The sequence below is a fragment of the Pleurodeles waltl genome, chromosome 4_2 (genome assembly GCF_031143425.1).
Source record: "Pleurodeles waltl isolate 20211129_DDA chromosome 4_2, aPleWal1.hap1.20221129, whole genome shotgun sequence".
Taxonomy (NCBI): Eukaryota; Metazoa; Chordata; class Amphibia; order Caudata; family Salamandridae; genus Pleurodeles; species Pleurodeles waltl.
In genome coordinates, this window is record NC_090443.1 from 822,436,103 (window position 1) to 822,458,588 (window position 22,486).

General features: G+C 43.2%; 1 protein-coding gene across 1 annotated transcript in view; it reads right to left on the bottom strand.

Annotated features, from left to right (window-relative positions):
- EFCAB7 (EF-hand calcium binding domain 7) overlaps nucleotides 1-22,486 on the bottom strand; it is a 333,043-nt gene that overhangs the window by 97,708 nt on the left and 212,849 nt on the right. Inside the window, exons 8-9 of the mRNA XM_069232519.1 lie at nucleotides 7,492-7,601; nucleotides 3,761-3,918 (exon numbers count right to left, since the gene is read on the bottom strand). Of these exons, the coding sequence (XP_069088620.1) occupies nucleotides 3,761-3,918; nucleotides 7,492-7,601 (268 nt within the window). The remainder of the gene's footprint in view (nucleotides 1-3,760; nucleotides 3,919-7,491; nucleotides 7,602-22,486) is intronic.

The following is a 22,486-nucleotide window of genomic DNA, read 5'->3' on the forward strand; positions in this document are numbered from 1 at the left end:
CATTGGAGCACATCAATCTTCAACAATTTTCTCTGTCTTCTGCAACCCCCCGGCCGCAGCATTCCCACTCTCGTTCAAGGCAATGTACTGCACCCCACGATAGCTCTGCTTCTAGCCAGTTATTACATAGTTGTGTTCTTCATTGTGCATCATAGGCATGAAGCAGTTTTGCCACATGCTGCACTGTTACGTTATGCAGATGTGCAAAGCACATTATCACCCAGTGAGCTATCATGGTCCTGAGCAGGTTTGAGAATAGGCATACCTAAGGCCAAGTGGGGCTACCTGAAAAGCCAGGTCTTTAGTTTCCTGCAGAACACAAGAAATGAGGATGAGGCTCTTGCATTGAGCTGCAGGTTGTTACATGCTTTTGGAGCGATATAGGAGAAGGCTCGACAGCTAGAACTGTTTTTCTGTATGCGTGGAATTTAGGCAAGAAGGAGTCCGAACGAGCGGAAGTGTCTGGAATGTTTGTAAAAGCAGATGCAATTGTTGAGGTATGCCTTGCCAGTGTTATGTAGTGCTTTTAAAGTGTGGGTGAGGAGTATGAATTGTGCTCATATGTGAATGCAGTGTCAGTGGAGCTCCTTAAGGTGTGATGTAAAGTGAGTGTGGCGTGGGAGGCCGAGAGTAATTCTGGCCGCCGAGTTCAGAATGGTCTGCAGTCTTCTAGTGAGCTTTTTTGTTGATCTCGGCATAGAGGGTGTTCCTGCCCTCCATCTTGCTTGTGACCACAGCGTGTGTGAGAGTTTTTCAGGTGCTGACTGGGAGGCATTTGAAAATCTTCCTCAGCATCTTCATGGTACGGAAACATGAGGAGGTGTCAGCATTGACTTGGGTTGTCACGTCGAATTTGGTGCCGATTATGATCCCAAGGTTCTTAGCGTATGTGGTTGGAGTGGGTGTCGGTCCCAGCTCTGTTGGCCATTAGGTTGAGCCCCACGGTGATGTTCTCTTCCCAAAGATCACAATTTCTGTTTTGTTTGTGTTCAGCTTTAGACAGATGCTCTTCACCCAGTCAGCAATTTCAGTCATGCTTGCACTGAGCTTGATCTAGCTAATGGGCAGCTCGTCTATGAGTGAGAATATGAGTTGCATGTCATCTGCAAAGAGGATGTTGATATTGTGAGAGCGGATAATGCTGGCTAAATGGATCATCTATGCGTTGAAGATGGTCGGGCTCAGGGAGGATCCTTGCAGAACTCTGCAGATAAGGTCATGGACATCTGAGGTCTACAGTGCCAGGCTGACTGACAGGGTCCTTCCAGTCAGGAAGGATAAAATCTGGACTACGTGTCCTTGGATTCCGATATTGTGAAGGTGTTGGATGAGGATGGGGTGGGAGACTGTGCCAAATGTTGCTGAGTGGTCCAAAAGGATGAGGGCTGCCATGTCTCCTCTGTCCAGAGTCATGGGGATGTCATCTGTGGCAGCGATGAGGGCAGTTTCTGAGTTTGGTTGGATCTGATACCAGACTGAGCACTGTAGAGGAATTGGTGGTCATTAAGGTATTCGGTGAAGAGTCTGTTGATGTTTTCTAAGATCTTGGCTGAGAATCGTAGCAGGGAGATAAGTCTGTAGGTGGAGACCATTGAAGGGTCAACAGTGGGTTTCTTCAGCAACAGGAGGGCAGTTGTGTGTTCCCAAGCATCTAGGAAGGTCGTGGAGGAAGTGGAGGCATTCAGAATGGGTGTGAGCATGGTGCTGCTAGGTTGCAGTCCTCTGGAGTATGTGTGTTGGGGGCAGTGGTCTAATGGAGCCCCTGAGTGGATGGAGTTTATGGTGGCTGCAGTATCTTCTGGTGTGATGACATGCCATGGGGTTAGCATTGGTTCTTAAGATAAAAGCAGGAAGCATTTGTTGAGGTCCAGAGGGTCCAGTTGTGGGCTAAAGTTACTGTAAGTGAAGATGATTTTGTTGCTGAAGAATTAGGTCAGATTATTGCCTGTGAGGGAATGAACAAGTTGGAGGCGGCTGAAGGAGAGGTGAAATCAATGACAGTGATGAAAATGTCTTTGCTTCTGTTGAAGCTAGCATTGATTCAGTCTTCCAGAGCAGCAGGTTTGGTGGGCCAGTTCATTTGGTGGTAGCGTCTCAGGGTGGTTTTGAAAGTGCTCCTGCCTGCATTGTCCTGACTTGTTCCCCATATGTGCTCCAGTTGTTGGCAGTGGCATTTCATCAGTCTGAGTTCCTACTTCAAACCACACCTCACATATCTGGACCAGCTGAGAAGCTTCCATTTTGGCAGCCTCACTTCCCATGGCACTCAGGCATACAGCTATACATGTCAGCCACTACATCACTAACATTCTCTCCTACTGTCCTCTCTTCAGGAACTTATGAGTCCCATAGAATAACATGATATTTGGTGCCTTACCATGATTGTAATCTCGCTACCAACCTTGTTTTTTTTGTTGTTTTTTTAATTAAACCAGCCACTGGCTGATCTTCTGGTTTATTAAAGACAGGGCACTCATAAAAGAGGCTCTGAGTTAGGTGTTGGTGTTTTGCAACTTTGGTCTGAAGATGCTTTAGCTCCATTTTGAGTACTTCGAATCCCTACCTTTCTAGTACTTTTCTTCAGTAGTCTGCCTGACATCTACACTTTGAACCTGGAGTTCTTGGATTCTACCACTTCTTGCTGAATTCCTCCAGACGAAATTTCTGAAAGGTTCACCAATTTTTTGTGGTTTTAACCAGTCTTTTTTTTCTTAACTCGGGAGATACCGGATCAGCTCAACTGTTGTTTCTGCTTGTCTTCATGCAGTGTTTCTCCTTTAGCTCTCTTTTAAAGGGAAGAGGGCACAGGGTAGGAAGCAATTGCCCCCTTCTTCACAAAAAGAAAGAGCTCACATCCACTTCTCCTGTTATCGTGCCATCTTTCTTTTATGAACGTAGTGCTTCTCTGCTTTATACTGCATTTTGTTTTTATTTTTCTGAAGGGAAATCAAAATGGGGTTACACAGTTCAATGTCTTTTTGTCTCAAAAACCTGATTTTAATGTGATCCTACTGGCTCTAGGCAAGTATGTCACAGCCTCTAGATAGGCATGCTAACAGAAAACAGGTACTCTAGTGTATATGAATATGAAAGAACAATTGGAACAGAGAATAAAGGTTTAAAGGCAGAAATCAAGAGCCCATGCCTGGTTACCAGCAGGCTTGAATATGGCAACACCCTCTACGCCGGTACCTCCCAGAAGAACCTCAAGAAGTTACAGCACATCCAAAACTCCCCCACGAGACCCATCCTGGACATTCCCCAATGCAGACATATCTCCAATCACCTAAGAGAACTCTACTAGCTCCCTGTCGAGAAGAGGATTAACTTCAAGCTCCTTGTCCACGCCTACAAGGCCCTCCATGACCTAGGACCCGTCTGCCTCAACCAACCATCACCTTATACTCCCCCACAGACCTCTCTACCCACTCAACAATCACTAGCCAGCGTACCCCACATACAGAAGACCTCAGCTAGTGGGAGATCCTTCACCTACCTTGCGGCAGAGAGCTGGAACACCTTGCACCTCCACCTCAGGCAGTCACCATCGCTACCCCAATTCAGGAGTGACCTTAAAACCTGGCTCTTCAACTGAAGCTCAAAGGACAAACCCCCTTAGTGCCTTGAGACCCTTGCGGGTGAGTAGTTGTAATTTATAAACCCAGATTGTATTTGATTTGAGCCACGGTGTTTTAGAACTTAATTAATATGATACAAATGTGAACGAAGACCAATATAATTAACTGTAAAGAGCACTCACCTAAATTCCTTTGTAAGGACCAAATCTTTATTTTTGTCTCGATTAACCAACTTAGCTTCTCCTCTGATTTGCTTTTTTTTCTTTCGTAATCGACAGCCAGTTGTGAATGGAATTAACCAGTAGACCCCAGAGGCAAGTTCCCCTTTCCATCCAAATGTCTATTCACCACATAAAGAAATGAAAAAAACAAGGTTAATGAGCCAACTTATATTCTTAGTAGGATTTCTACAAAAATGTCTCTTTGTTTCTATTTCATTTAAGTAAGTGTACATTTTTTTTCTACCACAAGTTTCTGAAATGTGCCTTTATTTAAAAACATTCTTAAAACTAAAGCACAGAGTAGGAATCCCCTCAAATAAGATAAAAATTAATCAGAATAAGTAACCAATAAACAGTCTGGAAACTCAGGATTTATTTCAAGACCAGGAAACCAGTTAGAACTACAATCACCTATTCATTCAAACCTATTTCGGACCTACATAATCCAACCAACACAGGATTTGTAATGACTTCACAGAAGCAACAAAGGAATAAGCAGGTCCCAAAGACATCAATACCATAAAAAATGATTTCAAGAGTTGCCTAAAAGAACAAAGTTTACAATACTACAGAAGATGTGAAAATAGAATTACATGAAAGGCGTTTCTAAGGTAGCATGAGGCAAAGAACCGTTGGCACCAATAAATTGCTTTGGGAATGGTGCACTATGGAATCAGTAAGTTGTTAAACGTGTTTTCAGTTGCTTCAGTATATATATATATATATATATGTATAGAACAATGTTGCACTTTGAAACTTACTCGCAGCATCCAAACATTACTCTGCTCTATCATAACTGTTCAACTGTATACTATAGAAAGTCTATTGTAAATCAATATTTTGAATGTATTCCATTATTTTTCCTTAGAAAGAACTAAATGTTGTTTACTATGTCATATTATTATGACTTAGTTCAGCACAACTATAGGTAATTATTTATGTGCAGAGCACAGAATCACCATGATTGTTTTCTGCCTCTCTAAATCCTTATACAGATCACCAATCTTCTAGATTACACAAAGACATTTTGATCACATTCACCCAGACTAATCTTTCAACATGTGTCACAGGAGGGGATCATTACTAAAGAAATTGTCAACATTATTCTGCACACATTATAAGGTGAATCTAAAGTCTAAAACGTAGCCCATAAAATGTCTGAGTTATTTACTGATACCACAGTCCACACTAGGAAAATGCCTCAGCTTTGTAAAACAAAACAAAAAAAAAGTTACTCAATGTCAAAGAAGGTATGCAGTTTCCTCTTGCCTCCTTCAACTCAGTTCTTACTCAATCAGCCATATGAAAGAATGGGTATATTGTTTGAGCAAGAGAAAGTGGTGGAGTGCTCTGATTGGAAAAAAAAAACAATTAGTGTGTCTAATTCCAATCATATTGGAACACAAGTCCAATTGGGAGAGGTTTATATCACCGGACATAGGGCAATGTCATCACTGGACTGCATGTCCAGAGTGCACATACACTCTTGGTGGGGCACTCAGGGTTTGGCTTTTTAGAAGTAATGGGAAGTTGCTCAGTTTGAAAATATTTTAAGTATGGCAATGGTTTGAGGTTCTGCTTTACGGAATACACATTAATACTTTCAGGGAATGGCACTACCAAAAATCATACCTATAAGCAATGCACAATACAATCCAGATAATTGGAGAAGTCTTAAGAAGGTATTTAGCGATTTATGGATATGTTTATCCGGCAAAAAGTGGCAATCAGAGTTCTGTTGACATCAATGCACTCGTAATATGGCAGACAGGACATCTGCTATTTTTTGGTGTATGTCCCGCATTAGTCCAACTCTTAAGGCCCATAATGCCACGAAAAGAACTACAGTACAGTGCATGCACTTGAAAAGAACCAGCCTGAGAAAAGGTCCATGTGGCACCCCAAATACACACGTTTCACAGGATAAACTCTTTGATTTCCAGCATAATGTCATTTTTCCAAGCCATTTCCAGTATTCCACACGCTTTCATCATCTCCAAGTTAATATGGAAAACATGATGGAGAAAACAGTTGTAAAATCCATTAATCAATCATATCACCACATAGGTATTTTCCTTGTTTGGCTGTTGTTATGCCTTTTAATAGATAAAACAACCTAAAGAAGGCTCAAGGATTAGTGTGTTGCCAAGTACCAACCACATGAAGACACAAAACTGTGAAATTAAGTTTCAAGTTATTAAAAGTTAATGGTGTATGCCTTTGATAAAATATATCAGTATAGCAGCACAGACATGTATATTGGCAATAATAGTTTCTAGAGAGAGAGATGGATAAATATTAAGGGAAATGTTGGCTTACTTTTTGGAACAAGACATTATCAAGTTGAAATATAACATGCTTTATTTGGATAAATACTTATACAAATTGCAATGTTAGGTATCATTGTCATCCTCAATGTGTCTGATAAGAATGATTTGATTTTCAAGGAATTTGTTTGACTACAAATAGTCAAAAAGCCTTGATTCAGCTTGAGAGTTTTGCTGCCAATTAAAAGTTTTAACACTACCATTTGTACTGCTCTCGGCTATGGTTGTAGAAGATCTCAAAGTCAAGTAGTTATCATCAAGACTTTATTCACGTCCAAAAGATTAGATGGTTATTTTATTTCAGTTGTACTCTATCACCAGGCCATTGGCAATGCTTACCAGCAAATGTAGATTATAATATTAGAAGATTATATTTTAAATATCAAACCAGTAGACTTCCAATTCAGGATTTTCCATCGCAGAAAGAAAAAAGATACAAAGTAGGCAGCTTGTGTGGCTGCCCACTTTAGAATGTGGGTCAAGTATTTTTTTACATGTCCTGAATTAGAAACCTCTAGAACAAGATTTTTCTGTCACCGATTTTACAAAGGAAAAAACAATACTTTTTATAGAGTGGATTCAAATAATGTTTTTTAATTTTTTAATTTAATTTACTTATATTGAGCTACTACTTGATCAGTTTGGCTCGATGCACTGAATGGGTTTTGTAAAAATTAAAAAAAATGTAAACATATTTGTGATTGTATTTTGGATTTCTCACTTTCTCCTACCAAAGCAGCCGTGTATAAACAATCAAAAATACCCTGTGCTAATGGCTCGGACAAATCGAGTTGCTGTTGATCAATTTTTCTTTGTTTTCAGAACCAGGAAAGGGTAAAACTTTGCCCATCTTTCTAGATAACTCAGAGACCAAACATTAACCAAGAAGTTTGGAAGTGACTAAGCTTGCTGAAAGTGTTTACCCTATTTATTATATTGCAAAGTGTATGAGTGAACATTAAAAACAGAAGGTGCTGACGAAGAGTGTTGGTAAAATAATCCCGAACACTATCAATTGAAGACAATGTCAAATATGAGAGTTTCAACACTGAAAGGGCTTTTGTGTAAGTAAATCCATCTATGAATCAAAATTCATAAAATTATGCTTATGTAAACTTCGAGCTGACTGTTGGCATTCCTACTTCATTTCATGCCTCTGAAAGATTATATGAACAGCTTAACTTTCTTTAAAAAAAAAAAAAATACTTTAAATTCTGTACAGCAAATATTGCTTCTTACATTCCCAAAGTCAAATCCCAACATTTTGTTTTCGGATACACGCATGCATGTGTTACTTGTTAACTATTCCATAAATAAATAGGTATCATGGTTGTCACGATAAGCAATACATAGACATGAACTAGCCTCTTTGTTTCTTAATTCTGTGAAGAACACAAGCTCCATATCTTCCTGCTTTTCATTTTCCTTAAGGACAAATAAAGCAGTGTCCACTGAAATCCACGGTGAAGGCTTTCCTAAAATGATAGAAAATACAAAGCGTAAATGCTGTGTAATATGATGTAAAATTTAATACAGTAAAAGAGTTAAAGTTCACAACATCTTTTATAAGAACAGTATTTCCTAAAGTCACAGTGTTACAACAACTACAATGTGAGAGTGAAGGGCCCAATACATTTTGAATAAAGTTGGGGTGTCATTTTAAGTTCGCAGGAGTGGAAGTCCCAACAAAAGTTGCTGAATCTTCTGACCAAGCAAACCTTGTCACTTCACTTTCCGGTGAGGAAAACACTGGGTTTCTGATATCAGAGTCTCAGGGGCCTCCATCGCCAGAAATGCATGACTTGCTCACCCATCAGTAAGGTTTGCCAGGTCAATGTGTCAGAAGATCCAACCTATTTAGGAGGTGGAGTGAGGCTTACTGACACATTTTCTTTCCTGTAACCACCCTGCAAAAAATAATCAATAGCTCCAGGTTACAGAAAAATATCCCTGCATTTAAGGCCACTGATTATTTGATTTTCATACACAATTGCCTTGGGCAAGTTTCTTCAAAACAAAAATAATGCTGAATAGATAGACATGAAACTGAGACCCATCAGGCATTACTTTTCTGATATGTTACCTGGTGGGGTACTTCTGATGAAGGTTCTTCCACTGGGTGGAAAAATATTTTCTACTCAGAGGAAGAACCTTTTTCAGAAATACCACATCAGGACACATAATATATCGTAGGCAGACTGCTCTTGGGCAGGTGGAGGTAGTATTCAAATTGATTAGGACTTCTAGCACATCAAAAGGTCCATAAATATTCACAGCCACAAGTTAATCTTATGGCAGGACAGTATGGTAACTAGTTCCAAAACAGTAGGTTGGGTGATTGCATGTGAATCATGAATAAGTGTGCTTCAGAAAAAGCTCAAGCTCCACCCTCCACTCTTAACCCTTCCTTCTAAGATCCCTAAGGTTCACAACATTAGAATCACCATTGTATAGATTCCACTTGCAGTACAGTATGCTACAGTAGCTTATTGACTCTTCACTTTTGAGAAAACCCACATTTGCATTTAAATAACGTTTTGTTCTCTATGTTAGGACCTTCTACAGATGTATAAGCTTAGAACAGTACACGAAGAAGGACACATCCAATAAAAGCACAAAGGTGACAATAGAGCGTACAATTTATCTGAGGACGTACTGGCTAATTTAATCATTTCACCGAGATTTAATAACCAAGATGAGTGCATACAGTGAGCAAAGTCAGATCCACATGAAGTTAATTTGCAGGGCCTAGAAAGTACATTAACTAAGACTTCCAACTTTAACCCTTTCATAGTAAACCAATGAATTGGTAGGCCTCTTTGACCCTTTGTTTTAGTAATTTTCTAACAATGATGCAATGAAAAAAAATAATTAGCCTTATAAACATCTGTTTAACAATATGATAATGTATGTCTTTGGTGATTTACATTATTTGTTTTTCTTGCCAAAAACCCAACAGAAATGTATTGACACGTACGAGGCATTTCAGGCTTCCATTATGAGACATGCATTCCATGTGAGACTCTAAGTTGTTGTTTGTGTGGCATGTAGTTCTGAAACGACACAGGAGGTGGTGGTGGTGGTGAGCCTTTTGGCTCAGAAACATGCTTCCTCAACAACATCTAAGTAAAGTACAAAATGTTGTTTTATTTTTGAATATTCAGACATTTTTGCATCAAATGTATTTTCAACTGTTCCCTGGGATCTGTAGTACAGCATTAGGAATCAACAATCAATTTGAAATTGTCTGGTAGGACACCAAACATTAATAGAGACAGTGATTGTCTCACCATCCTTTGTAGAAATGTAAGTCAAACTATGAACACTTTGATGTATGGGTTCAATAAGGATCATATAATCGCAAAAGGTGTGGGGTAGTAGGAACAGGGGGTAAGACTGGGTTAGTCTTTAACCAGTGCCCGGTTACATTAGGTTGCTTTATAGGGGTGCTGTGTTGACCTACAGGAGTAGCGGGGGATTTTCCTTTACGGACTAGGTGGTCTCACACACATAATAGTGCCTTGCTTCATCATATGACCACCTAGCCCCACCTAAGTAAGATGATACTACTCAGGCGGACTCGACCTCTGGTTAAAAGAACCAGAGGGAGTGCTGAAATTAAATTGACTGGATAGTTACAGTGATCCAGAGGGGGTGAATAATAAAATTACCTAACATGTCACCGGTGGCTCTTGTTAGTTTTAATGGTGGTGCATGTTGGTAAGACTAAAACTAAGGGGGAAGGCTCGTTAGAGAATGATGTCTCTTGGAGTCTAAAAAGGGATGGACAAGACCAACATGTTTCTGCCCTCACTAAGTGCTGGTAGGTCAGGGGCATTTGTCAGGGTCGGAGCACGTGTAATAAGTACGGTGCTCAAAGTGAAAAGTGTGTGGCCTACCTGAACAGGTAGTTCACGGTGAGGTAGGCCTATAGTAGATGATAAATAAATCACAATAAATTCAGAGTGACAGAGAGGTGGCAAACCACAGCACACGACACAGCAATCAGTGAAAAAATGCACTCACACATGCATGCAATTGTGACTTACCCCGGAGCTGGGGGCGTATTGCCTCTGGTCTGGCTAGAACAGGGGGGGGGGTTTTCCCTTGTAGTCACACTCTGAGGAGATTAAGGGTTTAGCAAGGGGGGACAAGGAGAAGGAAGGGGACTAAGGACGCATAGTGCGCTTACAGAAAGGAGGAAGCTGCGCAGGGTGCGCTACAGACAGGGGGAGGCCAATAGGGCAGGTTAGTGAGGAAAGGAAGGGGCAAGAGGTGAAAAGGTAAAAATAAAGAAAGAGAGAGAAGGAATGCCACAGTGGAAAAAAAAGGGGAAGAAAGAAGAAAAATAAAAAAAAGAAAGCAGAAGAACTAAAGATAGAAAAGGCCAGGCTGAAAGAAAATTAAAGGTTACCAGAAGAATGACCGGTAGCAATGAAAGAAAAAGGAGATTTCTAGGGCCAGAAAAGCCCACACTTACCACGCCAAAGGGAATACCATGGGGGGTACCTACGTGCCGGAGCCAGGCCGCTCTGGTACTGTCTGAACGGCTTGCCAGGTCTTTATGAGGAGCTACAGCCAATCGATGTGGAGCTGCAGAGGCCAGGGGCGGTGCCCGGTAATTACACTCAGGTGTGCTGCGCGTCAAGAAAAAGGAACACCCAGTACGTCGGGAAAAGCCGCGCCCCCTCGGGGCTGTGCTAGGTTCGGAGCCTCCAGGGCCCCGATTGGTCTAGATAGAGCGCAACGCCCCGCGGGGGCACCCGGGTCCGGGGCCCCGCGGGGAGCGTCGCGTTTGGTGACGGTGCGGAGAGGCAGGACGCCTCGTCCGAGGCGCGGCTAGCGCGCACGGGCGGGCGTCCTGCAGTGACGCGTCGCGTATTACGCGGCGCGTCACTGAACCCGTGGGACTCTGGGGATGTGAGTCCCATGGGGAAGGCCTGGTCGTCCGGAAAGGGCGACCAGGGAAAAGGAAAAAGGACGGGAGGGGGGAAGGGGGGGGGGGGGAGGGAAGAAAAGAAGGGGGGGCAAAACAAGAAAAGAGAGGAAGAGAGACTGGCAAGAAGGGACTCTGGGCGGGGAACAGCGCTGGGGCTCAATAGAAAGACGGGGTGAGGGAGTGGACGAAGTAGGGGACAAAGGGAAAAGAAGATGGAGGGACGAGCAGGAAACAGAAGAGAAAGAAAAAAAGAGAAAAAAACAGGAAAGGCTAATGTAAGAGCCAATTAGAAAAAAGAACTGAGAAAAGGAGAAGGAAGACACAAGTAGAGAGCAAAAGGTGGGGGGGGGGTAAGAGCATATGGGGGGGGGGGGAAGCCTGGGAAGAAAAAGACCAAAGGAGATGAGGTGAATGGAAAAAGGAAAATAGAAAGGAGGGGGGGTTTGTTAAGCAGAGAAGGGGAGAAGAGGTTACAAATAGAAAAGGCAAGAAGGATAAAACGAGGGGGGAGGAAAGAAAAAAAGGGGGGGGGAAAGGAAAAGAAAGGAGGGCAGAAACAGGGGCGGGGAGTAGGGGGAATCCAGCAGATGTTAAGAAAATAGAGAAGAAAGAAAAAGAGGGGGGGGGGAGAAAAAAGAAGAGGGAGGGTATGAGAGGGAAGGAGCGACAATGGCTTGTCTACTAGGGGTCGGGGGAACTATTCTAGTAGGTCAGGTAAGGTTATGATACACAAATATGAAAATAGTACGTCCCGCAATGGGGATTGTTAGGGCTCGTGGAATGTCAGTAAAGTTATCTAATACCGGTTATGATCATAGGTGGGTTGTCATAGAAAAGAGATCTCATGTTGGTATTTTTAGTCATCAGCCTAGAGCTGACCATTGAATATTGTCATTCAGTCCTAAGGTGTCCGTTCGCAGCCTCCAAATCCATCTCTGTTCATACAGTAGGAGCTTGTGTTTGGCACTGATTGCTGTGGATTTAAGTTGATCCAGTACCACCCACTGCATATCATCAGGATGGTGATTGCTGGAGATATAGTGCTCTGTGAGTCTTGTGGCATCTCTTTTGCACCGGATGGTGCTCCTATGCTCGCAGATGCGTGTGCCCACTCTTTGTGTCGTCATCCCAATGTATTTCTTGTCACAAGGGCATGTGATCATATACACCACATTTTTACTGTTGCAGTTCGTTAGTTGCCTCAGCTCCCAGGGTGTTTGTAATCCCAAGTCAAGTGTGAGTTTTTTTTTAGTAAAGGCGCAAACACTGCAATTGCCGCAAGGGTAATGTCCTTTGGGAGGGGGAAGGTCCCAGAGGGTCTTCTGTCTGCTTGTGGTGGGGTTTATCCGAGGGCGGGTATGCACGATCATATCCCGGATGCTTTTTGCCTTTCTGTAGGCATTCATTGGGATCTCGAAAGGGAGACCACCAGAGGTGAGGATTTTCCAGTCTTCATTTATTATCTTTTTGATCATGTTGGACACTGGGTTGAATGTGGTCACACAGATCAAGGGGTTCCCCTTACTGCTTCGACTGCTTGGATGCAGTAGAGTCTCTCTGGGGCTCACACGGGCCCGTTTATCTGCTCTCCTCAATAGGTGATCCGGGTATCCTCTTGCTCGAAGTTTGCCACTAAGTAGCTGAGCATGCTTTTTGTAGTCCGTTAGTTCGGTACAATTCCGTCTGAGGCGGAGGTATTGCCCCACTGGGAGGTTTTCCCTGAGGGAACTTGGGTGAAAGCTCTGAAACTGGAGGAGAGTGTTCCTATCAGTGGGCTTATAATACACTTCTGTTATAAGGGAGCCATTTCTTTCAGTTATTAGTAGGTCGAGAAAGGAGACTGCCGGATTGCCTACTGTGGCTGTGAATCTTAGAAAGGGATTTAGGGTGTTTAGCCACGTGATGAAGATGGTTGCTTCTTCCCTTGTACCTCTCCAGATAATCAGGATGTCATCAATATATCTTTTCCATAACCTGATATGGTTGATGTATGGGTTTTCTTCAGTAAGTACCATTGCTTTCTCGAAGTGATCCACGTATAGGCATGCCAGGCTGGGTGCAAAGGTGCTCCCCATTGAGGTGCCCTGAATCTGTAAAAAGAAGTTCTTATCGAACTCAAAGAAATTTCTGGTAAGAGCCAAATGGGCTAGATCCAGGATGAATTCTGGAGGGGTGATGTAATTCCAGGTGCCCTTATTTAGTAGATCGCTGACCACTTCTAGAGTTGCTTCTTGTGGAATATTAGTGTATAGCGACTCCACATCCAATGTCATGAGATGTTCGCTATCTTTGTCAAATTCTAAGGTGTTTAAAAGGGAGAGCACGTCTGTTGTGTCTTTCAGGTACGTGGGAATTTGTTTCACGAATGGTTGAAGAAACCAGTCGCAGAATTGCGACAGAGGTTCCAGCAAAGAACCAATCCCGGAAACAATTGGTCTCCCCGGGGGTGGATGCTTGTCCTTGTGGATTTTGGGCAGAATATAGAAGTACGGAGTTTTTGGATCAGGTTGAGTGAGGAAGGAGGCCTCATGTTTGGTGATCCAACCGTTACTCATGCCCTTGTCTACAAGGAAAGTGATCTCTTCCCTGACCTCTTCTGTTGGGTCCCTTGATAGTCTCTTGTAGTGATGGTCATTGTTTAGTAGGCGTAGGCATTCAGAATTGTACATCACTGTGGGCATTATTACTATAGCCCCGCCCTTGTCGGCTGGTTTGATAGTGATGGAAGAGTCGTTACTAAGGTCGTGGAGGGCTGAGAGTTCTTCGGTGCTGATGTTATGGAAAGACTCCCTCTGAGTCTTCTGTAGATCGTCAATCCTCCTGCTCACCGATTTTTCAAAAGCCAAGACTTCGGGTGGCATGAGGTGGGAGTAAATTTGGATTTGGGACGTAGCCCAGTGTTTTTTTCACGTTCCGGGTTTGGTTCGGGGTTTTGGAGAAAGAAGGTTCTAAGCCTGATCTTCCGAAAAACTCTGCTAGTTCTATCCTTAGTTTAAAAACGTCAAGTTTTGGGGTGGGGACGAAACCCAGACCTTTCTCTAAGGCTTGGAGCTCGTTAATATTTAGCACTCGTGAGCTTAAGTTAACAACTGTAGTGGACCCCTTAGTTACGTTCTGCTGGTGCTGGGGGATTCGTCGTCTGTTGGTCCCTCCTTTAGGTTCCAACTGACTCCCTTTTTCCTGCCCCTTCCCCGTCCGGGGCCTCTCCCAAAAAAAGGAACATTGGGATAAGACCACGTCGTTTGTGCCTGGGGATACAGTGGGGCTTGGAATTGGTTGGGTGGCCCATACGGGGAGGGCCACTCCCAGGGAGGTATGTTGATCAACGGGGGTGGTGGGCCTGTGAATGGCGTAGGCCAGTTATTCCGAGTATTCCCCCTCCTACCCCGCCTTGGCCGTGTTGGTTGTGTCCGGTTAGAGTCGGAGTCTGAACTGGAGTAACCCCCAGAGGAGGTATCGGAAGGCAAAGAGGGTTGGGCTACAAAATCTTCCCTGGAGTAGGGATGTACTCTCTCTAGGGAGAACCTGTCCAGATCTTTCTGGAATTTGGCAATTTTACGGTGAGTCAAGTAGTCTTTGAACTCACCGATTGTCTTATTAGTTTCTTCTAGTTTCTTTTTAAATGCCGCGGCTGTAAGTCCAGTTTTTATGTTACTTTCTGCCACTTTGATTTGAATCACTAGGGCGTCTGATAGTCTGGTGGCTGTCTTAATGATTAGGATTAACCAATCACGTGTGCACTTCCAGGCTATTAGTGACCAGTCTTTTCTAAATTCTTTATCTTCTAGGAAGATACGCGGTTCAGTAGTGATGATCAGCCCATTTGGTGCTGCGTTTTTCCTCAGATATTCAGTGAGGACAGCCCCATGTAGTATGGTTTTAACTTGTGTCCTTTTTAATTCAATCAAAGTGTCCCAGTCCCCTAATTGGGCTATTGTCTTGGAAAGTGAAGAATCTCCTAAAAGTGAGGGTGCTGCGAGGATGGCCTGGAGCTCCTCCTCGCTGAAGGCAAGCCCTTCAGCCATACCCGGAAGAGTATGGCAGAGGTTCCTAATTAACCTGTGCGTCTGTCACAGGGTTTAAAAAACAAGACTCTCACAGCTGGCTGCTGCGCTAACTACAAATACACAGAAAGAGAGCAAGGGAAGCAAGGCTAACCCACACCGCCTCCCAAGAGAAACTATATAATCACAAAAGGTGTGGGGTAGTAGGAACAGGGGGTAAGACTGGGTTAGTCTTTAACCAGTGCCCGGTTACATTAGGTTGCTTTATAGGGGGTGCTGTGTTGACCTACAGGAGTAGCGGGGGATTTTCCTTTACGGACTAGGTGGTCTCACACACATAATAGTGTCTTGCTTCATCATATGACCACCTAGCCCCACCTAAGTAAGATGATACTACTCAGGCGGACTCGACCTCTGGTTAAAAGAACCAGAGGGAGTGCTGAAATTAAATTGACTGGATAGTTACAGTGATCCAGAGGGGGTGAATAATAAAATTACCTAACATGTCACCGGTGGCTCTTGTTAGTTTTAACAACAATAAGGATCAACCAGCAGACAAAATCCATAATGAACAGTTTTTTTTTTTTTTTTAAAGTAAATGATGGATTACTATAACATTGCAAATGGTTGAAGGCCATTATGTGGGCAGTACATGAGGTCAAACATATGCTGAGACCCAAAACAGAACCTTTCACCATCAAAGTCAACCTTTCTAGAGCTGATGCCAGGAAAATAAGTGAAAAAGACACACACAATGAACAGACACTAGATTCTGTGAAAGATTAAACTAAAGCACTGCAAGGGGTAGTCTACCGACTCCAGAAGTATATGAAATAGTACAGATGATACTTGAGGACTACGAGGAAAGATCCAGAAGGAACAATGTAATGTTTGTGGTAGTGCAAGGATGAGCCAAAGGCCCCAGTGTTGAGCTACCCCATTCTGCAAACTCTGAAAATAAAAGGCCTCTCAAAATTCTTTTTGACTGAAAGGGCCCACAGAACCCCAGGTGCCGCCTCAAAGACAGGAGGTCCTGCCACGCACAATAATTACCTACATATTCAACCACAGGGACCAAGAGGTCATTCCGCAGACAGTCAGGTGGCAGGGACAGTTGCAATATGAGAATGCTGAAATAAGGATCCTCTTGGATTTTACTTTTGATTGATGTGAAATTTTGGAGATGTTAAGTGTGCTGTGAGAAAAAAACATTAAATACATGGTGCTCTTTCCTCCAAGACTGCATATTATCTTAGAGGGCACAATGTGAAATTTTGAGATGCTAGGAAAAGGCTAGGAAAATATAGAGGAAAGGAGACCAGCTGGAAGGAGACAAGCAATGAAAAGAGAGAACAAGAGAAGTGCCACCCTTAGGGACACGGCGCAGGCGAACACAGAGATCATGAAAAGAACTGGCACGCACCTACCTCGGATAACTTCAAATTAGGGCAACAAGTAGAAGGAGCATTGCAGAGAACAGGACAGGCTACAATCAGACTGAGAGGGAAGGAAAGCCAATGTGTGCTGGAAGACCTCTCCCATACCTCCCTTGTTGACTTCTAGGATGGGAGACCCTAGCAACAAGCATCTGATGTGAGTATGGGATAGAGGGAAAGAAACGGAGACAAATTATGATGATCAGATGAACAAGACGAAACAAGAAAGCACGGCGCTGTATAAAGGGCAAACAGTGAATGACTAGAAAGTGGGATAGGATGATGAGATGGGACATGCACTCAGGAGGGAGGGAGGCAAGCATTTCTACGTGTTCAGAGAAACATGGGGAAGGGAGGTCTGTGGGAGATCGAAGAAAATGTTTTAGACAAACGAAGTCACAGTAGAAATCTAAAAGAAGACACTATGACTTATGAGGCCAAATGAATCAAGAGGCAGAGAGAGTGAGAGAGAGAGAGATAGGCTAAAATGGGGCTATTTCAATGGAGGTCATCCACAAGACATCAGATGTGCCTACCTAAATATGGAAGAAGTTACTTACCTGTAACTGTAGTTCTCCAGTATTGGACACTTTCATAGATTCACATGCTTGAATCCTTCCCCGTCGTCAAGATTGGAGTCCCTGGTGTAATATAGAAGCTATGCTCAAGGGCATAGACAGATTAAGTGCATTAGGCCTTAAAATTAGAAACATATCACAGTCATTTTGTAAAAAAGGACCAAACTCCAATGTCAACCAATCAGATCACACACCCCTCTAGAACCCTCCTGTGAGGAGCTGACTTCCCTCAGATTGTCCAAGCACTAGTGCTGCAATATAGATACTAATGAGAGAATGAAGGTGAGCTCCCCAGGGGAGGTGGGTTGGTCGCATGTGAATCTATGAAATCCCATTTGCTTCCCGATGTTATCCAGGCGTCTCCCCTCTTTATCTGGCGGTGTGGTTAGCGGTGAAGAAGGATTCCTGTAACGCCGTTGCGCTGCCTGTGAGATTACAGGGTCCAGTTTCGGGTGGCCTGTGAGGCAAGCAGGAGCATCATCTGTGGACTTATATTTTTTGTCTAACCTAGGCAGCACTGCAGGTACCGTTGCAGGGTTCTGCATTATCTTCAAACCCTGGCTCCAAACATGGTCTAATATTGGGATAGCCCTATCCATTTTTCTGAGAAGGTTCTTTGAAATCGTACAGGAAACAATCCTGCTGAGTCGCAGGCATTGGTAGATCAAATCACATGGCTGCTCTTTCTAGCAGGTTATGAAAGCCACCGATATCCTCCGTAGGAGACTCCGCAACAGGTATCGCAGGGGAGGCAGGTGTTGGAATGATATAGTCATCCCATTTATCATTCATTGTATGGCTCTCTCCTTCTTCACCATCTTCATCCGAAGAGGCTTGCCCCTGCGCAGGTATAGACTGAGGAGAAGCTTGAGGCCTAGGAAGAGTTTTAAGTTGCAGTTGTTAAAACTGCTGAGGGGTTGATGGTACAGCAGGAATCGTCGGCTGATGCACCGATGTAGGAATTGGCGGAAAACGCTCCCAATAATCCGCTAACATTGCTTGCAAATCCAACACCAAGCCTGGAGGAAAACCTACCAGACCCAGTTGTTGCTGTTCATAATAGTGCTGGTCATAGTAAGAGTCATCATCAACCGAATACTCCTGACATTTGACCCGTAATTGAGAGGAACTGCTGGCCACCCCTTACAGGCCATCCTCCTCCGAGCCGTCTTCATCCAACAGATGCGCAGGTTGAGACTTTACTAGGAGAGGTAATTGAAGGGGTCAAGTGATGCTTTTTGACTTTTCTTTGACTAGCCTGGTCCGTCGACGAGAACAGAGCAAAGGTAGATGGTCTCTGTGTCTTTGCTGTTACCTTGATCGTCGACGAGAGGTGAGATGTCATCGACGGTGGCGGTGTTGACAAAGTGATCGTCGACGGAGGCATCGTTGATGAGAGCGTCATCGACGGTGGGAGCGTGGATGGTTGAAACGTTGTCGACGAGGCCGTCATCGGTTCAAGCGTCGTCGACGAGGCCGTTGTCGGTAAGGTTGCCGCCAAGTGTTCTGTCGAAGGAAGCGTTGACTGAAGGATCGTCAACGAAACGAGCCGCGTCGACGAAGACTGCTGTGACGGCAAAGAGATGGGGCGTGCCGATGACAAGGATGACCAGACTGTTGACGAGGATTCCATAGTTGCCGTTGACATAGAGATTGTGACAACGGTAGATGTCGTCATTAAGGCATGGCCGTCGATGGAGTTACCACCGATGATGGTCCCATCGACGGTGCAGAGGCTGGCTTTTTGAAGGTATGTTTTATCCTGAAAGGTAGTGTTGGGGGCTGAGAGATAGTTTTCTTTCCAGATTTCAAGTAATCTGAAGCCTCAGATTTCCCCTCTTTTAATGGCCTACATATTTTTGGGGATGCCTCAGATGACTTCTTTGAAGATTTTTTAGGTGGTTCCTGAGTGACTGACATTTCCTCAGCCTGTCTCTTTACAGGTGTCTTGACGACCGACACAGAAAAGGAGGCACTGTCCTCATCAGAAACCAGATTGTCTCTGGATTTTTATTTTTTTTAGCCAAATGAGAAGACAACCCTCTCTGTCCTTTAGGGCTTTAGTAGAAAATGTCCTACATACCTTGCAGTCTCTAGTTTTATGGTTAGGATAGAGACAGTATATGCAGTCCTTAAGATGGTCATCCACATGTAGCCTCTTCTTCATGTAGGTAGCAAAGGCCCTAAAAAGCCCTTTCATAGGTGTCTCTGACTTGGTTGTCAGGTTGAAGCACCCACTTGGAAGAACTTCTGAAGAGAAAAATAATTCAAATCTCCTCAGAAAAGAATATCTGAGACAAAAACTGAGCAGAGCTCAGAGGAGACTCCTAAGCACAATGTACGGTGGAATATCAGAGGGAAGTCAGCTCCTCGCAGGAGGGTTCTAGAGGGTGGTGTTATCTGATTGGTTGACATTGGAGTTTGGTCCTTTTTTACGAAACAACAATGATATATTTCTAATTTTAAGGCCTAATGCACTTAATCTGTATATGCCCCTGAGAATAGTTTCTACACCGGGGACTCCTATCTCGACGACGGAGAAGGATTGAAGCATGTGGATCTATGAAAGTTCTAATACTGGGGTAACTTGTACTGAGACATTGATGGACTCAACAGCAAAATAAAAAAAGATGGGAGTTCTCCCAATACATCAAGCTGTAGATTGCCACAGATCTCTAGTTCAAACAGAATACAGAGAAAATACTATGGATTTCAAAGCAAGTCTAATGCTCTTTATCGTACCTTCAAATGGGAAAGGGCCCACCTATTACTCCGCTTTCTGTATCAGGCCTCTTCTACCCCACTTGCCACTAAAATACTTTCCATTCTTTATCTGTCCATTTTTGCACTCTCCCTGCTCTTTTCATGACACACAGCCCTTGTTTCCACTTTCTGTGCAGCTCACCAGCCCGCCCAGGCACCAGTCACACATCTCCTGTGCTGCCTCTGCACCCCCACAAACTTCACCTTCAAACATGGTCTTCGGCATGTTCACCTTCTGGACAGCTCCCCTTTTATGCCCTTCATTCTTGAATTGTGATTTCACTTCCCTTTTTATCCACATCCATTCAAAGTCCTTTTCCTCCCTTCCCCTGGCTTTCCCTGCCGTTCTCCATCTCTCTCCTGATTCTCTTTTGCACAGTTCTGCTTCCTCTTCAGTCCTAATTTGCCCAATCTTGTTCTGGGCCCTTTTGGGTCTGGCTGAGTGTAGTTTTCTCACATTTTCTCAAAGCACCTGGAGCTCTGTCCTCATTCCTCTGGCAACAGAGATACTAAACAACCTCCTGGGTGCAGCCCCTACAGCGAATAATTTTCTTTCTACCTCTAATGTATTTTTATAACACATCCAAAGTCTTCTGAGACAGTTTTAATGTCACTCCTAGTTATTGTGACTTGCATTTGAGTTAAATGCACCTATGACTGTGGTTATGCTACTAACTCAATGTGAAAAAGATTCAATGTAAGTATGTGTATTTGCATAATGTAAACGTATTAGAAAGTTTCACCACTGTACCGAGCCCCAGCCCCTTACAGGCACCATGAGTCTTGCAAATCACCTGTCACTCTGTTATATTTATATTCAGAGGGAGGCCAAATGGTTGTTCATTTCATATGGGAGGACAATAGAAATTCCTTTAACAGAGTGGCAAGTGCCAGGTTACCAAGGGAATGGCTAAAGAACTAAGGTTACCAACTTAAGAGAAACTATGTCACAAAGTTTGGTTTAAAGGAACATTAAATTCTCTGCTCTCATGAGAAAATTATAATGTATCAACACCTGATTAGGAGGTGACAACAGCAGTACTTAGCATAAGCAACACCGTACATGCACAGCAGTTTGGGAGGAAATGTCCCAGCCCCAAGTGGACAGTAGAGACAGCAATTAAGATTTCTCTGAAACTTAGGGAATGAGCTGCCACCAAGAGTGGAATTATAAATGGGAAGATAAATCCTGCCCTCTAAACCAGGAATGAAGCTGGGTTGAACAAGGGAAGAAAAGAAAAGGACAGTGTTTTAACCAAAATAAGTGGCAAAGCCTTGGGACACATATAAGGTGGGCCTTAATGGAACCAATAGGTTCCAGTCTATATCAAAGCTATTTCCATCAGGAATGAGCCATTAAAAGAGGAGGTTACATCCATTAATGACTGAATGAATATGCAGAATTGAGAGCATGGCCCATGACAGGAAGGCATGAGATCATCCACAATGCTGATACAAACACCACCTGTCATTGAGAGGGAAGGCAGTGGCTAGACTAGCTTCAGTCTATGAACCACAAGGAGAGAAACTCTGCAACTGAACAAAATGCTATCCACTTGCCTGAGAATAATTTCTTGTCCATATATTTTCCACAAAAGAGAAGATTCCAAAATCTCCAGAAATGCAAGACGAGAAAGGCTCAAAAACACAACACGAAGAACAGAAATCAGTGAATGAGGAACATCTAGTCTACTAGTTGCACATAAGCAAATGGCAGAAAAGACAGCAATAAAATGCTTCCCCAGGGTTGCATCATCTGGAACTGTTTCAGACTAAACAGGATACATGTATTAGAAGAACATTTGTAAGGTTTTGACTAACTTGATTATCGGAGAAGCTACAAAAGTCTATACTGAATAAGGTCTCAACATGCCTGACATTACCTTGCATCCTACAGGGGGTGGGGGCAGGACCCTCAAATCCTTTTACTTGATGGCTGCAACTCAGAAGCTGAACAGAATGAGGTCAGACAAGGGATCAAATGAAACCTGAACATCGAAAGGAATGTTCAGAAAGTTCCAATAAGTCTTTAATAATAAAACAGAGGAACTCAGCTATGGTTTCAGCACGACACCTAGAACTACAAATCTAACTTCTGACCCAACACAAACCAGAGTGGCACTAAGCCTGAAAAGTTGGAAGATGGTTAATCGTGCGAAGTCAAGCATTTCACACAAAAAAGCTACACTGGCTTCATCACAAAGGACCTGCCCACAGTCCATAACTATTGTTAAGTGTTTAATGCTTGTCATCGCTGATAGACACACTGCAGGAGCTCCCAAATCTACTTCAAACCGTTTAACTCCCCAGACCTTTTATTCATCACTTTTTTTTTGTAAAATAGTGAAAACCTTTTTACTATTGCTTTTATAAAAAGATAGAAAACATATTTATTACTTTGGGTGAACATGGTCATGAGTGGTACTCAAAAGATAATTTAAAATTCTAGGAGTAAAAAAATTAAGTAAAACGTTTTATTTAGGAATGTATTCATTTGTTTAAACAAGTGCAATATGATGGTTTTGGGGTTGAATTTTCTTAAATGACGCATGCACACAAATTTACTTTTAGTATCAGAATTAGCTCTTCCAAAAAGGAGCTGAATCTCTGTTTTCTCAATTAGGGAGTATGACTTTTACC